This window comes from Xenopus laevis, chromosome 9_10S (assembly GCF_017654675.1).
Source record: "Xenopus laevis strain J_2021 chromosome 9_10S, Xenopus_laevis_v10.1, whole genome shotgun sequence".
NCBI classification, from domain to species: domain Eukaryota; kingdom Metazoa; phylum Chordata; class Amphibia; order Anura; family Pipidae; genus Xenopus; species Xenopus laevis.
This window is the reverse complement of record NC_054388.1, coordinates 78,537,770-78,551,155: the sequence shown is the minus strand read 5'-3', so window position 1 is coordinate 78,551,155 and position 13,386 is coordinate 78,537,770. Positions and strand designations below refer to the sequence as shown.

The window sequence follows — 13,386 nt, the reverse complement described above, 5'->3', positions numbered from 1 at the left end:
CAGTTTGCTCCTCCTCCCCTCCCTGCTGTAATCGGAGCCCAGAGCTATGAGTGAGCAGGGAAACCTCAGGCCGGATGTGATGTCACACCAAGTGAATATGGCAGCTGCTATCCTAAACAAACAGAGAGCTTCTAGAGCTGTTTACTTGGGTATGATAAAGCATTCTACAGAATAAATAGTGTTCTAGTTTGCACTGTTGTGGCTAGTCTATTGACAATAAACTACTTTCCTTCTCCTAAATTTAAGCACACTGCAGATTCCATGGACATTCTTAACATGAAAAATGAACAGGACTTTGTGCCAGTGCCAAGGATACTTGTTTATAAAGTGGTCAGAATGAAACAAAATGTTAATATTGTACACAATAATGAGTTTTCAAAAGGCCAGTAAGCCTTATAATGAAATCTCTAGCATGTGCCCTGTATGTAAATTTAGCAGCATGTGCAGTTTGCATACGTTTGATTCTATATCAAAAATCCAAAATGCCACCCTGCTGCTTTCTAATCTGAAAGTGAATGGTTTGGTGGCAAGCAGTCATTGACTATCAACTGCCAATATATCATGCAGATATAGTGCAAATGTGACTTTACTTACCCTTCAACACTGCAAATCAAAGTAATAAGCCCTAACCTATTAATGCCCAGAGGTTAAAATAAACTTTCAGAAAGACAAGGGAACAGTCTTGTATCATATTTTAAGGTTAGAAAAGCAATGCAAAGTATGCAGGAAAGTAACAAATATCTAAAGTATCTCCGGACATCTGTTTCCGTGTACTGGGAACATTTATATTAAACAGGTTTAAGGGCCATATGGTGTGACAATATGTATCTGTTGTGCCCATAGGTAAGAAGAGGCCCTTCATTTGCACAGTGCCATTACAAAGAGCATAAACTTAATGAAAATACGGCCAAAGTTATGGCCCATAACTATTTGATCCCCAGAGGAACCAAGCTTTCAACAGATGTAAGCCATCCCAATGAACTGAAATTCATATATTTCTATACACACACGTGTCTCCAGCCAGACAGAACAATCCATGGTTGAGCCTTTTTTAAAGTCACACTCTACCCATACTATATAGCAAAATGAATCCACTGGCACTGTCCCTCACTGTGACAAATGTAACCCATCCCATTTTTGTAGCACTTACCCCATATGTTGCAACATGTTTCAATGAGTAGAGTACATTTGCAAATATTGTCAAGAAAAAACACTTTGATGGCATTATATTCAAGGCAAACTATACTTCTATCTTCTTTCATTTACTTTCTATTAGAGTCTACGTTATAATGTCACTGCTTCTCTCCAGATTACGAGACGGTAGACTGCAATGAACCAATATAACAGCTACCACTAATGCAAACATGCACACTAGGAACATTCTGTGCACACAATAAGTTGTATCCTCATGGGCTTTTTGTCCATTGCAGCTAAAAGGCATGGGAATTAAAGCTGTACTTAAGGAAATCATACTTGACCTTTAACCTTGTGCAAGAGTGAACCCTTACAAGTGGCATGTGTAGCTGTACCTTCTGGATACTAGTCACATGTGAATGCTGCACACAGGTACTGGGACCAGTGGCTGGACAATGTCTGTATATAGCAAGCAGCCAATAAATGAGTCACAGAAGGCAAGATGAAGAATCAGAACTGAATGTCTAGCACTATTTTATCTTCATACAGGGCAATTAGCAGCATGATGGTAAAACCAAGGAGGAGTCCCAAGTTTTTCAAGATAAACTGTCCAACTGCGCAATGTCCGTTTTCTTCATGTTCCCCATCTCCGTGGAGCATTTCTGGAAGCTGAGAATACACAATATTGATAAGGACTCCATAATGCTAATGCAGAATAAACACATACATGTAAGAAGCCAACTGCCCATCTTTCTTCTACTAGTATCTCTCATTAGCAATTACCCATTTTAAGCAAACACTGCATTTCTGTGGAGAATATGTAGAATATGTAGAGCAGGGACCTGCCCCAGGCTGATGGTCAATGGAGGTGTGATTAGAGAGTTGCTTTTTTCAAATACTCAAAAAAGCACAACCTGAAAGTCAGGAGGAGAGTGAGAATTTTTGCAGATTGTTTTAGATCAATGTAACTTTGTTAGAATACTAATGGGGCCTGACATGGCCGCCATCGGGGGGGGGGGAGAGACTACTGTTCGGGGCCCGGATGATTTGGGGAGTTAAGGGGGGGCCCGGCCGTGCTGTACTTAAGCTGGCCATAGATCTAAAGATTTTTAAAAGATCCGATCGACATCGTGAGACCACGATTATCTCAAACGATTGTTTACATGTACGATGTGTCCATCAACTAAGAAGACCATTTCAGGCGATATTGCCAGGAAAACAAAGGGGAGCTGCCTGCTTGTCCCTGCAAACATAGATAGATTGCACTGGGACCGATAAAGATTTTTTAACCTGGCGGATCAATTTTCTGACAAATGTTGGACGAAAAATCGTAAGATGTTTGATCGTTCGAATCCCACTAACCGCACAATAATTTCGAAGGATTGGTCGGACTTCGCTAATATCGGTCGTTCGGCAAGAGAAATCTTTGCGTCTATGGGGACCTTTACTTGCATTGCCAGGCCACTGCAGACTTCGGAAGGGAGGGCTGGGTGGAGTTTCAATGGCTGTTTCTTGCTTTTTGCACTCTGATTCGCCATGAAGTGTAAGTCCCGATAAAGTCGCATGGGGATTGTATGGGTGCATTTTGAACCTCCCCTCTACTTTATTCAAATCGCCATGCAGCTTAACCAGGACTTACATTTCACTGGCAAATGAGAGCACAGGAAACTGAAGATACTGGCACCTGAGCTCCCTGGCTAAGGTAAGTGCACTTTTCCTTTTTTTAATAACTTTGTAGGGGCCCTGGCCTGGCAAAATTTTTTTTTATTTTTTTTTTTTTTTTACTTGTAGGAGGACCTGACCATCAAATATGAAAAAGTCGTAGTTTTCAACGACAAGTCCGTTGAAAAAAATTGCGGTATTCTGATTTTTTCAGAATTTTATTGAGTTTTTTTCCTGAACAAGAAATTTTCGGGAAAATGTATTTATAAATAAGGGGGAAAAACCAGTGCAGAATTGGTTAGCGTAACTTTCAGAAAATGAGATATTTCCGAATTTTGATAAATAACCCCCTTATTGTAAAATGTCACACAACACTGCTCTAGACAACAACCCCACATGCAAAGACTGAAGTTTACACAATAGGCAACTATAAGGTAATAACTTTCACTGCAGCTTTTAAAAAAATAAAATAAAAAAAAGTTGCATGATGTTTTTAGTCAGGGCACAGTCATCATCTCTCTATCTAACACATGGGGCAGGAAAGAAAGTGAAGAGCCTGAAGCTGGTAAGGACTATGCAGATATCATCTACAGCTCCAAAAGGTACAAGTAACAAATGACTGCTCTTACCATGTCTACTAGAGCTACGTATAGAAACATGCCTGCTGTAATGGCAAAAATCCAATGGGTGATATTATTGGCATACTGTCCAACTGCTGTACCAATCAACATCCCTACGTAAGCCATCATTGCAGACAGAAGATTGTACACAATTGCTTGTTTTACAGTCATGCCAGCTTTCAGGAGGACAGCAAAATCCCCTAAGGTAAAACAAAAAAAATTTACATATGAATTTCCAAGATGTAAATTCAGATTCAACAAAACAATGCATTAACAGTTTAATAAATCTACATATAGAACCACATTATAAAACACCTACACACTTAAAGGGATACTGTCATGGGAAAAAATTTTTTTTTCAAAATGAATCAGTTAAAAGTGCTGCTCCAGCAGAATTCTGCACTGAAATCCATTTCTCAAAAGAGCAAACAGATTTTTTTATATTGAATTTTGAAATCTGACATGGGGCTAGACATTTTGTCAATTCCCAGCTGCCCCTGGTCATGTGACTTGTGCCTGCACTTCAGGAGAGAAATGCTTTCTGGCAGGCTGCTGTTTTTCCTCCTCAATGTAACTGAATGTGTCTCAGTGGGACATGGGTTTTTACTATTGAGTGTTGTTCTTAGATCTACCAGGCAGCTGTTATCTTGTGTTAGGAAGCTGTTATCTGGTTATCTTCCCATTGTTCTTTTGTTTGGCTGCTGGGGGGGGGAAGGGAGGGGGGGATATCACTCCGACTTGCAGTACAGCAGTAAAGAGTGATTGAAGTTTATCAGAGCACAAGTCACATGACTTGGGGCAGCTGGGAAATTGACAATATGTCTAGCCCCATGTCAGATTTCAAAATTGAATATAAAAAAATCTGTTTGCTCTTTTGAGAAATGGATTTCAGTGCAGAATTCTGCTGGAGCAGCACTATTAACTGATTCATTTTGAAAAAAAATGTTTTTCCTATGACAGTATCCCTTTAAAGACAAACGGTTAATATCCTATGTTTAGTATACATATCCTTAACTTTGAAAAGCAAATTAACCCTGTTTGTAATTACTCGCTGTGTGAGACTAATGGTAAAATCCAGACAGTCCCATTTTCCATGAGACCAGGAAAACAGCGTCAATTCTGGGAAAACTTAAAGGAAAACTATACCCCCCAAACAATGTAGGTCTCTATAAAAAGATATTGCATAAAACAGCTCATATGTAAAACCCTGCTTCATGTAAATAAACCATTTTCATAAAAATATACTTTTCTAGTAGTATGTGCCATTGGGTAATCATAAATAGAAAATTGCCATTTTAAAAAATAAGGGCCGCCCCCTGGGATCGTAGGATTCACTGTACTCACAAACATACCAACAAACTATACATGTTAGGTCACATGAGCCAATTAACAGACAGAGTTGTGTCTTTTGCTTCCACACTTCTTCCTGTTACAGTTAGTGTTGTAGTATTTCTGGTCAGGTGATCTCTGAGGCAGCACAGATAGAGTCACGAAATGGTGGCTCAAGGCATGAGATGTAAAAGGGCAATATTTACTTAAATATATATTCCAGTTTGGTGAGATTCTTTAATATGTCACTTAATATGATATGAACTATCTGTTGCTTAAGTGTTCATTTTGGGGGTATAGTTTTCCTTTAAAATCTGGGGACATAAAATCGGGGTCCAGCTGTGTATCCATTAGATTCACAAATTAGTCTTGCCCTTCTGCCAATATTCCATGTTGAAAAGAATAAACAATGAGGAACTGGGGGACAAACACAGAAAAGTTACTGAAAGTACAAATTGATTACAAAGCCACACACTGAACTGTGTTTATGAGGACTGTGTGGGTTGCAATCAATTTGCATTTCAGCAATGCCTCTGTGTTTGTCCTCCACTTACTCATTTTTCATGCCGGATTATCAAGAGAACAAGAGTGGAATCTGTCCTTTAGGACACTTTTGTTTCCGGTGTATGACACTTTATGAAATGTAACATGTTGGTAAGAACATGATGATGAGAGAGGAGGCAGTGAGTAGCAGCTGTGGTTACTTTTCATTTCCTGCTGCCTGAAAATGCCTTCCCATTGAATAACATATGAATAACCACATCTCTGGGTTATTGCACAAAAGGGCTCCTTTCTGTATTTTTCACAATAACACAGTAGCACTGGCATGGAGGGAGTGATTCCATGTCCTAAAGAAAAATTTATGGTGTTTTTGACAGGGGTGCTGTCTTTTTGATAGGGGTGTTGGCTTCATACTTAATGGACCTTAATAGGTAAAACATTACATCAGTTTTTCTCAAAGAAGCTAAACTATGAGACTCTTCACCCCTATAAACAAACATCCAGTTAGGGTTAAGTCTGGCTCTTAAAAAATGTAGCTATATATGAAGCAATATATTATTATTGATGGTTGATATGAAATTTATTTTGCCCTAAGTCCATCAGAATACTTGGAGATTTCCTTACCTAATTCATGAGGCAGCTCATGACAGAATACAGCTACTGATGTACTTATACCTCCTGTTATCCCAGCACTGAATGCAGCACCTGAAGAAAAGGGATGACAGGTTATCACTGCCCAGAAGTACCAAGTCCTTAGTGGATCTCTATAGGTATAAAAGCTGCAAACACATTCACAGAAAAGCTTCACAGACACTTACACAGACTACAGGCACACAGACCAATAAATGTTCGCCAACATTTTCAGTGTTTGTAATGTACCGGATTTCACACTTACCCAACACAAAGCATAGATGGAAAATATTTTGAATTTACAGACCATACTGCAAAATAGGTACAGTTATTGGACCTGTTATCCAGAATGCTTGGGACCTGGGATTATTCCGGATAACGTATCTTTCCGTAATTTGGATCTTCATACCTTAAGTCTACTAGAAAATCATGAAAACATTAAATAAACCCAATAGGCTGGTTTTGCTTCCAATAAGGATTAATTATATCTTAGTTGGGATCAAGTACAAGGTACTATTTTATTAATATAGAGCAAAAGGTTTTTAAACATTTGGATTATTTGATGATAATTGAGTCTATGGGAGTCTTTCCACAATATGGAGCTTTCTGGATAAAGGGTTTCCAGATAACCGATCCCATACCAGTATAAACATAAACAAACAGAAATACAAGACATCAATATTTAGACCATATGCCTCATAACAAAGGACTGAGGTCAATCTACTATTAATTTGTTGTCTAACAGAGAGCTAAAAAGATAACTAAAGTAAAAAATCAATAATGGGGCCAATTTCCTCAGCACCCACCAGTGACTAAAAAGGATTAGCTTTTTCCCCTAGGCCTCTGCACATCTTTATAAAAACACCACTACCACTTTTCTCACACAAACTGGGACCCTCCTTGGGACTGTAAAGTCCTATGGATGCTACGTATGGATGCTTTTCAACAAAGAGGTGCATAAGACAAGGAAACACTGTACAACTCAACACCCGCATGGGTTTTGGCTTTAGATTTCCTTTAAAAACAAATAGGACTATTTTACAATCAAAAAGTATGGTTGATTAAAATCCATTCATATTTACAAGCATTAAACAATATGTTATGCACCCCTTAGGAAAAGAAAACAAATCAAAAACACACTGGTCTTGGGGGGGGGGGGGGTACTGGAACAGAGCAACGCTATTTTTCTTACTTTGCCCAGATGTTCTTAATGCAGAAAAATCCACAATAAAGGGCATTTTTATCCTAAAGAAGCACCTGCCACAGGAAAAAAACAAAAACAAAAAAAACAAATGGAGAAATGAAATTCAGTGGGGAGCACAAGTTGTGGTTTTCTTGCTCTTTAAAACTGTGAGGAATATTGTTCTCTGGGTCTCTCCACAGTAAATATGGTATTCAAAAACATTTTTAGGATGAATGACTATAAATAAGCAACTTCAGCCAGTGGGAAGGGTAACACTGCGTATTCTAGATCAACATTCTGCAATAAATTGTCTAGTGGCCCTTCTATGGTTACAAAGCACTAGCACAAGAAATTGACTCTCTGAAGTGCAAATCACTTTATGAAAATCAATTAACACATCGTATTAATACGTGATTCAAGAGACTCCTTCAGCCATTGATGGTTTAGCACAAGGTGTGTGTATGGTGCATATGCAGGAGCTAAAATAACTAGGCATAACTTTGAGTAACCTCTAATAGACCACTGCTACTCCAAACACTACTTTGCACAGCATTTGTCATAGCTCAGCCATTACTGGGTCTACTCATTTCCACTTACCTATGGCTAAGCCATCACTGAAATTATGCATGCCATCTCCCATAATAACCATCCAAGCTATACTAGCAATGCCAGTGTCCTTCATATCTTTGCCAGAATGGCAATGACCATGGGAGTGATGGGAATGTTTGTTATGGTTGTGTTGCTTTGGCACCTCCATCTTTTCATGATTATTCTCATACTGCCCATCTTGCAGGCTATGGTCCTCATCATAATGGGAGCCGTCATTGTTGACATGTGCCGTTCTTTCATCCGCTGGAATAAAAACTTTCACAGGGGACTGCAGAACATTTTCTACATATGTCATTTCCGTCTGATTCAGTTGTTGGTCAGAAGCAATAGAATCTTGCATCCCTGCATTTAGAAAAAAAAACAAATGTAAATCCCCTAAGGTGTGTGATGAACAATATCATATCAGTGGTTACTAATAATATTTGAATATATAATAAATAACAGTGAATCGCCCAGTGTGTGGAGATCTTTACTCTGAAATCCCTTTATTAGACCATTTCATATCTTGTATTCCATGGTCACATGCCAGGTGTCTGTGTGTTCATTTCATGTATAGTGAGTAGAATATTATTATAGGATTAGCATGTTAAGAAACATCCTATATTATTAACAAAGCACCAACATATTCCACAGCGTTATAATAGAATACACTAAACATACTATATAGGGATGTACTGAATCCAGGATTCGGTTTGGGATTCGGCCTTTTTCAGCAGGATTCAACCGAATCCTTCTGCCCGGTCGAACCCGAATCCTAATTTGCATATGCAGATGTGGGGAGGGACATCGCGCGACTTTTTGTCACAAAACAAGGAAGTAAAAAAATTTCCCCCTTCCCACGCCTAATTTGGTTCGGTATTCGGCCAAATCAAAATAGTGGATTCGGTGCATCCCTAATACTATATATACTATATACAAAAACAACCAATACAAGAGGTAAACAGGGTCCTTCCCAAAAGAGCTTGCAACACTGCTGAGGACAAAAAGACTGCATCTTGAGGAAACTAAATTTCTTCAACTTCGGGCAACTTTAGAAAAACAAAGCGCCACATGTGTTTTAACAGCAGCAATTCACTTTATCATCAGAGGGAAAGCATTTGAAGTAGATAAGTTGCCCACATGAAGAGGAGATTTGTCATGGGCAGTTGATCTGGTCCTTTGTCATCGGCTTTAGCCTTCATTTATATAGTGCCAATACATTCCACAGAAATTAACAGAGATTATACATCATTCACATCAGTCCCTGCCACAGTGGAGTTTACAATCCAAGGTCCTTATCACATTCACACACACTACAAACAAATTCATCAGGAGCCAACAAATCTACAGGGAAGCAAAATAAATAAATAAATAAATAAATAAACCTCCAACAGGCAAGGAATGTGGGTGCCATTTAAGAAGCACCCCCATTTAAAAATGACTGGATTATTTTACCTTCTAAAGGTTTTAGCTGAAGCCATTCAGCATCTGACCTCCGATTTGAGCCGTGATCAGATAATTTTCTGCCAACTGCAGGCTCATCTACTTTCTGTTTTCTCTTCAGCCACTTCCGCTTCCCCTGGAAAAAAGTGCCCATTCACTATATCATTTGAATTCAAATAATGCCAATGTGTCCTTACAAAGTAAAATACATGAATGTTTCAACAAAACTTCTGTTGTTTCAAATGTTTTGTGACATTTTTTATTACAGTGTAAGAATAGCAGGGGGATATTATAGAGCCAGCCACATGGTGACTTGCCCAACAACCACATAAAACCAAGTATGAATTTAAAACTAGTCCAAGTATAATTTGCTTATTTCTTTTATTCCTGCTGTTATTTCAAACTTAAAGGGCTAGTTAACCTTTACATTAACTTTCGGTATGTTACAGACTGTTCTATTCTAAGCAACATTACAATTGTTCTAACCCTATTCTTCTGCCTCTTTCAAGCTTTCAAATGGGAGGGGGACACTCACCTGGGCAGCCAAGAAAATTCTCTGTGATGATATGATTTCATTGTTAGTGTTACTTATTAATTATCCTCTTATTTTTTGGAAGATTGTTTTTGTTTTAACTGTGAACAAAAACATAACATACAGCTTTTTGTACTTTGTTGAATAACCAGGTCATGATAATGAAGCAATAACTGTCCCAATAAGGGTCCCATATTTTGTGGAACTTTATTATTGTTCTTCTGGCTTCTGCAGTCGGTTTTATCAGAGGAATGGATTTGTTGGTTAACTGGATCCAAGTCAGTCTTGTGGGGAGGGTAATTGCCATCCAGTGCAGTGTACTTTTATGCACAGGAGTTACAGTAGGGTTCTAAACATATTTCTAGAATATCTAGATGGGGCGAGTTTACTTATCCTCTTATTAATAGGAAATTAATAAAAAAAATATCAAGTGGCTGAAATTCCCAAGCAGAGAACTGCTGAACTAAAAGCAAACATTTTTTTTTCAAAGAAGGGCCTTTTATAGAGAAAAAATGGGACCTATACAAAAGCTTGTGGATTGGATTGTGGATGAGGATTTTTCATAGACTGGCTCAGTCTCCAAGTAACATTGTTAAAGCAGATGCTACTAGATGATTTGCCATGTAGTTTTGGTGGTCATCAATGTCAAATGCAAAAGTAACTCTCACTTGATAAAGCACACAAGTTAAATATTTAAAGGAATAGTTCAGTGTGAAAATAAAAACTGGGTAAATGGATAGGCTGTGCAAAATAAAAAATGTTTCTAATATAGTTAGTTAGCCAAAAATGTAATATATAAAGGCTGGAGTGAAACAGCCAGAATCCAACTTCCTGCTTTTCAGCTCTATAACTCTGAGCTAGTCAGCGAATTGAAGGGGGACCACATGGTACATTTCTGTTCAATGAGTTTGTAATTGATCCTCAGCATTCAGCTCAGATTCAAAAGCAACAGATATGACCCATGTGCCCCCACCCCTCAAGTCTCTGATTGGTTAATGCCTGGTAGCCAGTGTAACCAGTCAGTGTAAACCAAGACAGCTGAAAAGCAGGAAGTAGTGCTCTGACTGACATGTTATACATCAAATCACTCCAGCCTTTATACATTACATTTTTGGCTCACTAACTATATAAGAAACATTTTTTATTTTGCACAGCCTATCTATTTACCCAGTATTTATTTTAACACTGAACAATTCCTTTAAGAGCAACATAGCAAATATTAGATATTTTGTACATACCATTCTTTCCTTGTAATGTTTAAACATCCACAGGCAGTGCTCCACAATAAACAGCAGATAAATTCCACCCAAAGCAACAAGACCCTTCATAACACCATCATACTCGCTTAAAAAAGGCTGCCCTTCAGAATGCAGAGATTCTTGATTGTGCTCATGACCGTGATTAGGGGCTTCTGTGCCATGATCATGACCCCCTTGTGACTGTCATGAAATACAAGAGACAAAGTATTACTTCCTTATAATAGTGGGTCTCTGTGAAAAGAAAGAATACATGGGAAATAGGCATGGACACGGTTACAGCAACTGTCTTTGGTGCAAACCAGATGGTCTAGCTTGCTTCTATCTAGTCAAAGTAGCGCTTTGTCCCTTTGTGTAGCAAAAGTGCAATAAAAAGGGCTTGTGTTTTTTGCCATGGTCTTTGCAAAGTAGATTACAAATATACAGTCTCACCCTTTGTTGCTACTATTTTGTAGGCCATTATACAGGAGGGGGTATCTTTGCACTAGGAATCAAATTGTCTACCTGCAGATACTCCCTTTAGTCTCTGTTTTCCTGCTTAGCTCAAAAAATATCAAAACCGTAGTTTTATCACGATTAAAGTTTTTTGTGATAAAAACAGTAGCCAAAGAGTATCAGCACCAGCCCTATTCATTGCACTTATGTTGGTCAAGAGGGATATACTGCCCATTTAAGAAAAAATCCTTCAGCAGCACTGGAATTGCAGCTTTGGCTGGGACTTGCAAATGCCTAATCTACAAAATGCAATGTAAAGTAAAGGCCAATGTCAATTTTATGAGTTAAAAAAAAAATCTCCTCTATGCCGTGTTAGCTGAGGTTTGGGAAGAACTTGGTCCTACAAAGAGGGGCTGTCAATAATGCTCTAAAAGCACCCCTGCAGACCTACCTCCACCCCCATTCAGAACCTAAGGTTTGGGAATAGAGGTACTTCAGCAGAGTCCAGAAGTGCTCTAGGTCAGAAGAGGACACTTTTACAGAAACACCAAGGCCCAATGGAGGGGATTAGGTTTGATTGGGTGAAATTATGTAGTAGAGACCTATATTAAGAAGGACTATTTTCATCAGCAAATACATTTACAAATAAAAGCTGTAAAGTAAAACTAACTTAAGCCCCAAATAAAGGTTTGCTATTTTACTTTTGTAGCCTCTATCAGTTACAGCCTTATAGCACATAGAGTACCACTCCTTGCATGCAGCTTAGCACATTTTCCCAGGTCCACAAGTGCAGCCTTCCTTCTTTGTTATTCTAAACCCTGCATCTGTAAAAGGGGCCACAATGGTGGAACCCAGAAGGTAGATAGGAGCATTGCTAGTCACAAATCAGCCACAAGCAATAAGATGAAATCAAACAATCAGATTTCGTTATACATCTTAGAAAGAGTGTGTGTGAGTGTGTGTGAGAGTGTGTGTGTGTGTGAGAGTGTGTGAGAGTGTGTGTGAGAGTGTGTGTGAGAGTGAGAGTGTGTGTGAGAGTGTGTGAGAGTGTGTGAGAGTGTGTGAGAGTGTGTGAGAGTGTGTGAGAGTGTGTGTGAGTGTGTGTGAGTGTGTGAGTGTGTGAGTGTGTGAGTGTGTGTGAGAGTGTGTGAGAGTGTGTGAGTGTGTGTGAGTGTGTGTGAGTGTGTGTGAGAGTGTGTGAGTGTGTGTGAGTGTGTGAGTGTGTGTGAGAGTGTGTGAGTGTGTGTGAGAGTGTGTGAGAGTGTGTGAGAGTGTGTGTGTGTGAGAGTGTGTGTGAGTGTGTGTGTGTGTGAGAGTGTGTGTGTGTGAGAGTGTGTGTGTGTGAGAGTGTGTGTGTGTGAGAGTGTGTGTGTGTGAGAGTGTGTGTGTGTGAGAGTGTGTGTGTGTGAGAGTGTGTGTGTGTGAGAGTGTGTGTGTGTGAGAGTGTGTGTGTGCGAGAGTGTGTGTGTGCGAGAGTGTGTGTGTGCGAGAGTGTGTGTGTGTGCGAGAGTGTGTGTGTGTGCGAGAGTGTGTGTGTGTGCGAGAGTGTGTGTGTGTGCGAGAGTGTGTGTGTGCGAGAGTGTGTGTGTGCGAGAGTGTGTGTGTGCGAGAGTGTGTGTGTGCGAGAGTGTGTGTGTGCGTGTGTGCGAGAGTGTGTGCGAGAGTGTGTGCGAGAGTGTGTGCGAGAGTGTGTGCGAGAGTGTGTGTGAGATGATAAACAAGAAAGAAAGAGCAATACTTACATGAGGTAGCAGATGAAGCAGGGCATCTCCACTGAGTGTTCCCACAGCTACAGCAACCAGAAAGTTGAGAAGAAACTTGAAGCAGCCTTGGTTAATGAAGGGAATCAAGATAACGCCCAGTAACGAGAGCAAGCTAATGACAGTGATTGAGATAAAGCCGCAAATCCAGGCTGTAAACAAAATAAAGTAATGCAAATAAAATGATGGCTTTATCGGTCACAAACATATAGGGATGTACCAAATCCACTTTTTCAGGATTGGGCCGAACACTGAATCTTTCACAAAGGAGTTCCAAGACCTGTATAAAAGCACTTGCAACCTTATCTGGTCA

General features: G+C 39.4%; 1 protein-coding gene across 3 annotated transcripts in view; it reads right to left on the bottom strand.

Moving 5' to 3' along the window:
• Positions 1–682: 682 nt before the first annotated feature.
• LOC108703056 (zinc transporter ZIP10) overlaps positions 683–13,386 on the bottom strand; it is a 32,300-nt gene continuing 19,596 nt past the window's right edge. For all 3 annotated transcript variants that reach the window (XM_041579134.1, XM_018238998.2, XM_018238999.2), the window contains exons 4-10: positions 13,056–13,225; positions 10,861–11,061; positions 9,103–9,226; positions 7,657–8,010; positions 5,871–5,951; positions 3,426–3,616; positions 683–1,803 (exon numbers count right to left, since the gene is read on the bottom strand). In XM_041579134.1, the coding sequence (XP_041435068.1) occupies positions 1,645–1,803; positions 3,426–3,616; positions 5,871–5,951; positions 7,657–8,010; positions 9,103–9,226; positions 10,861–11,061; positions 13,056–13,225 (1,280 nt within the window). In that variant the 3' untranslated portion in view covers positions 683–1,644. The remainder of the gene's footprint in view (positions 1,804–3,425; positions 3,617–5,870; positions 5,952–7,656; positions 8,011–9,102; positions 9,227–10,860; positions 11,062–13,055; positions 13,226–13,386) is intronic.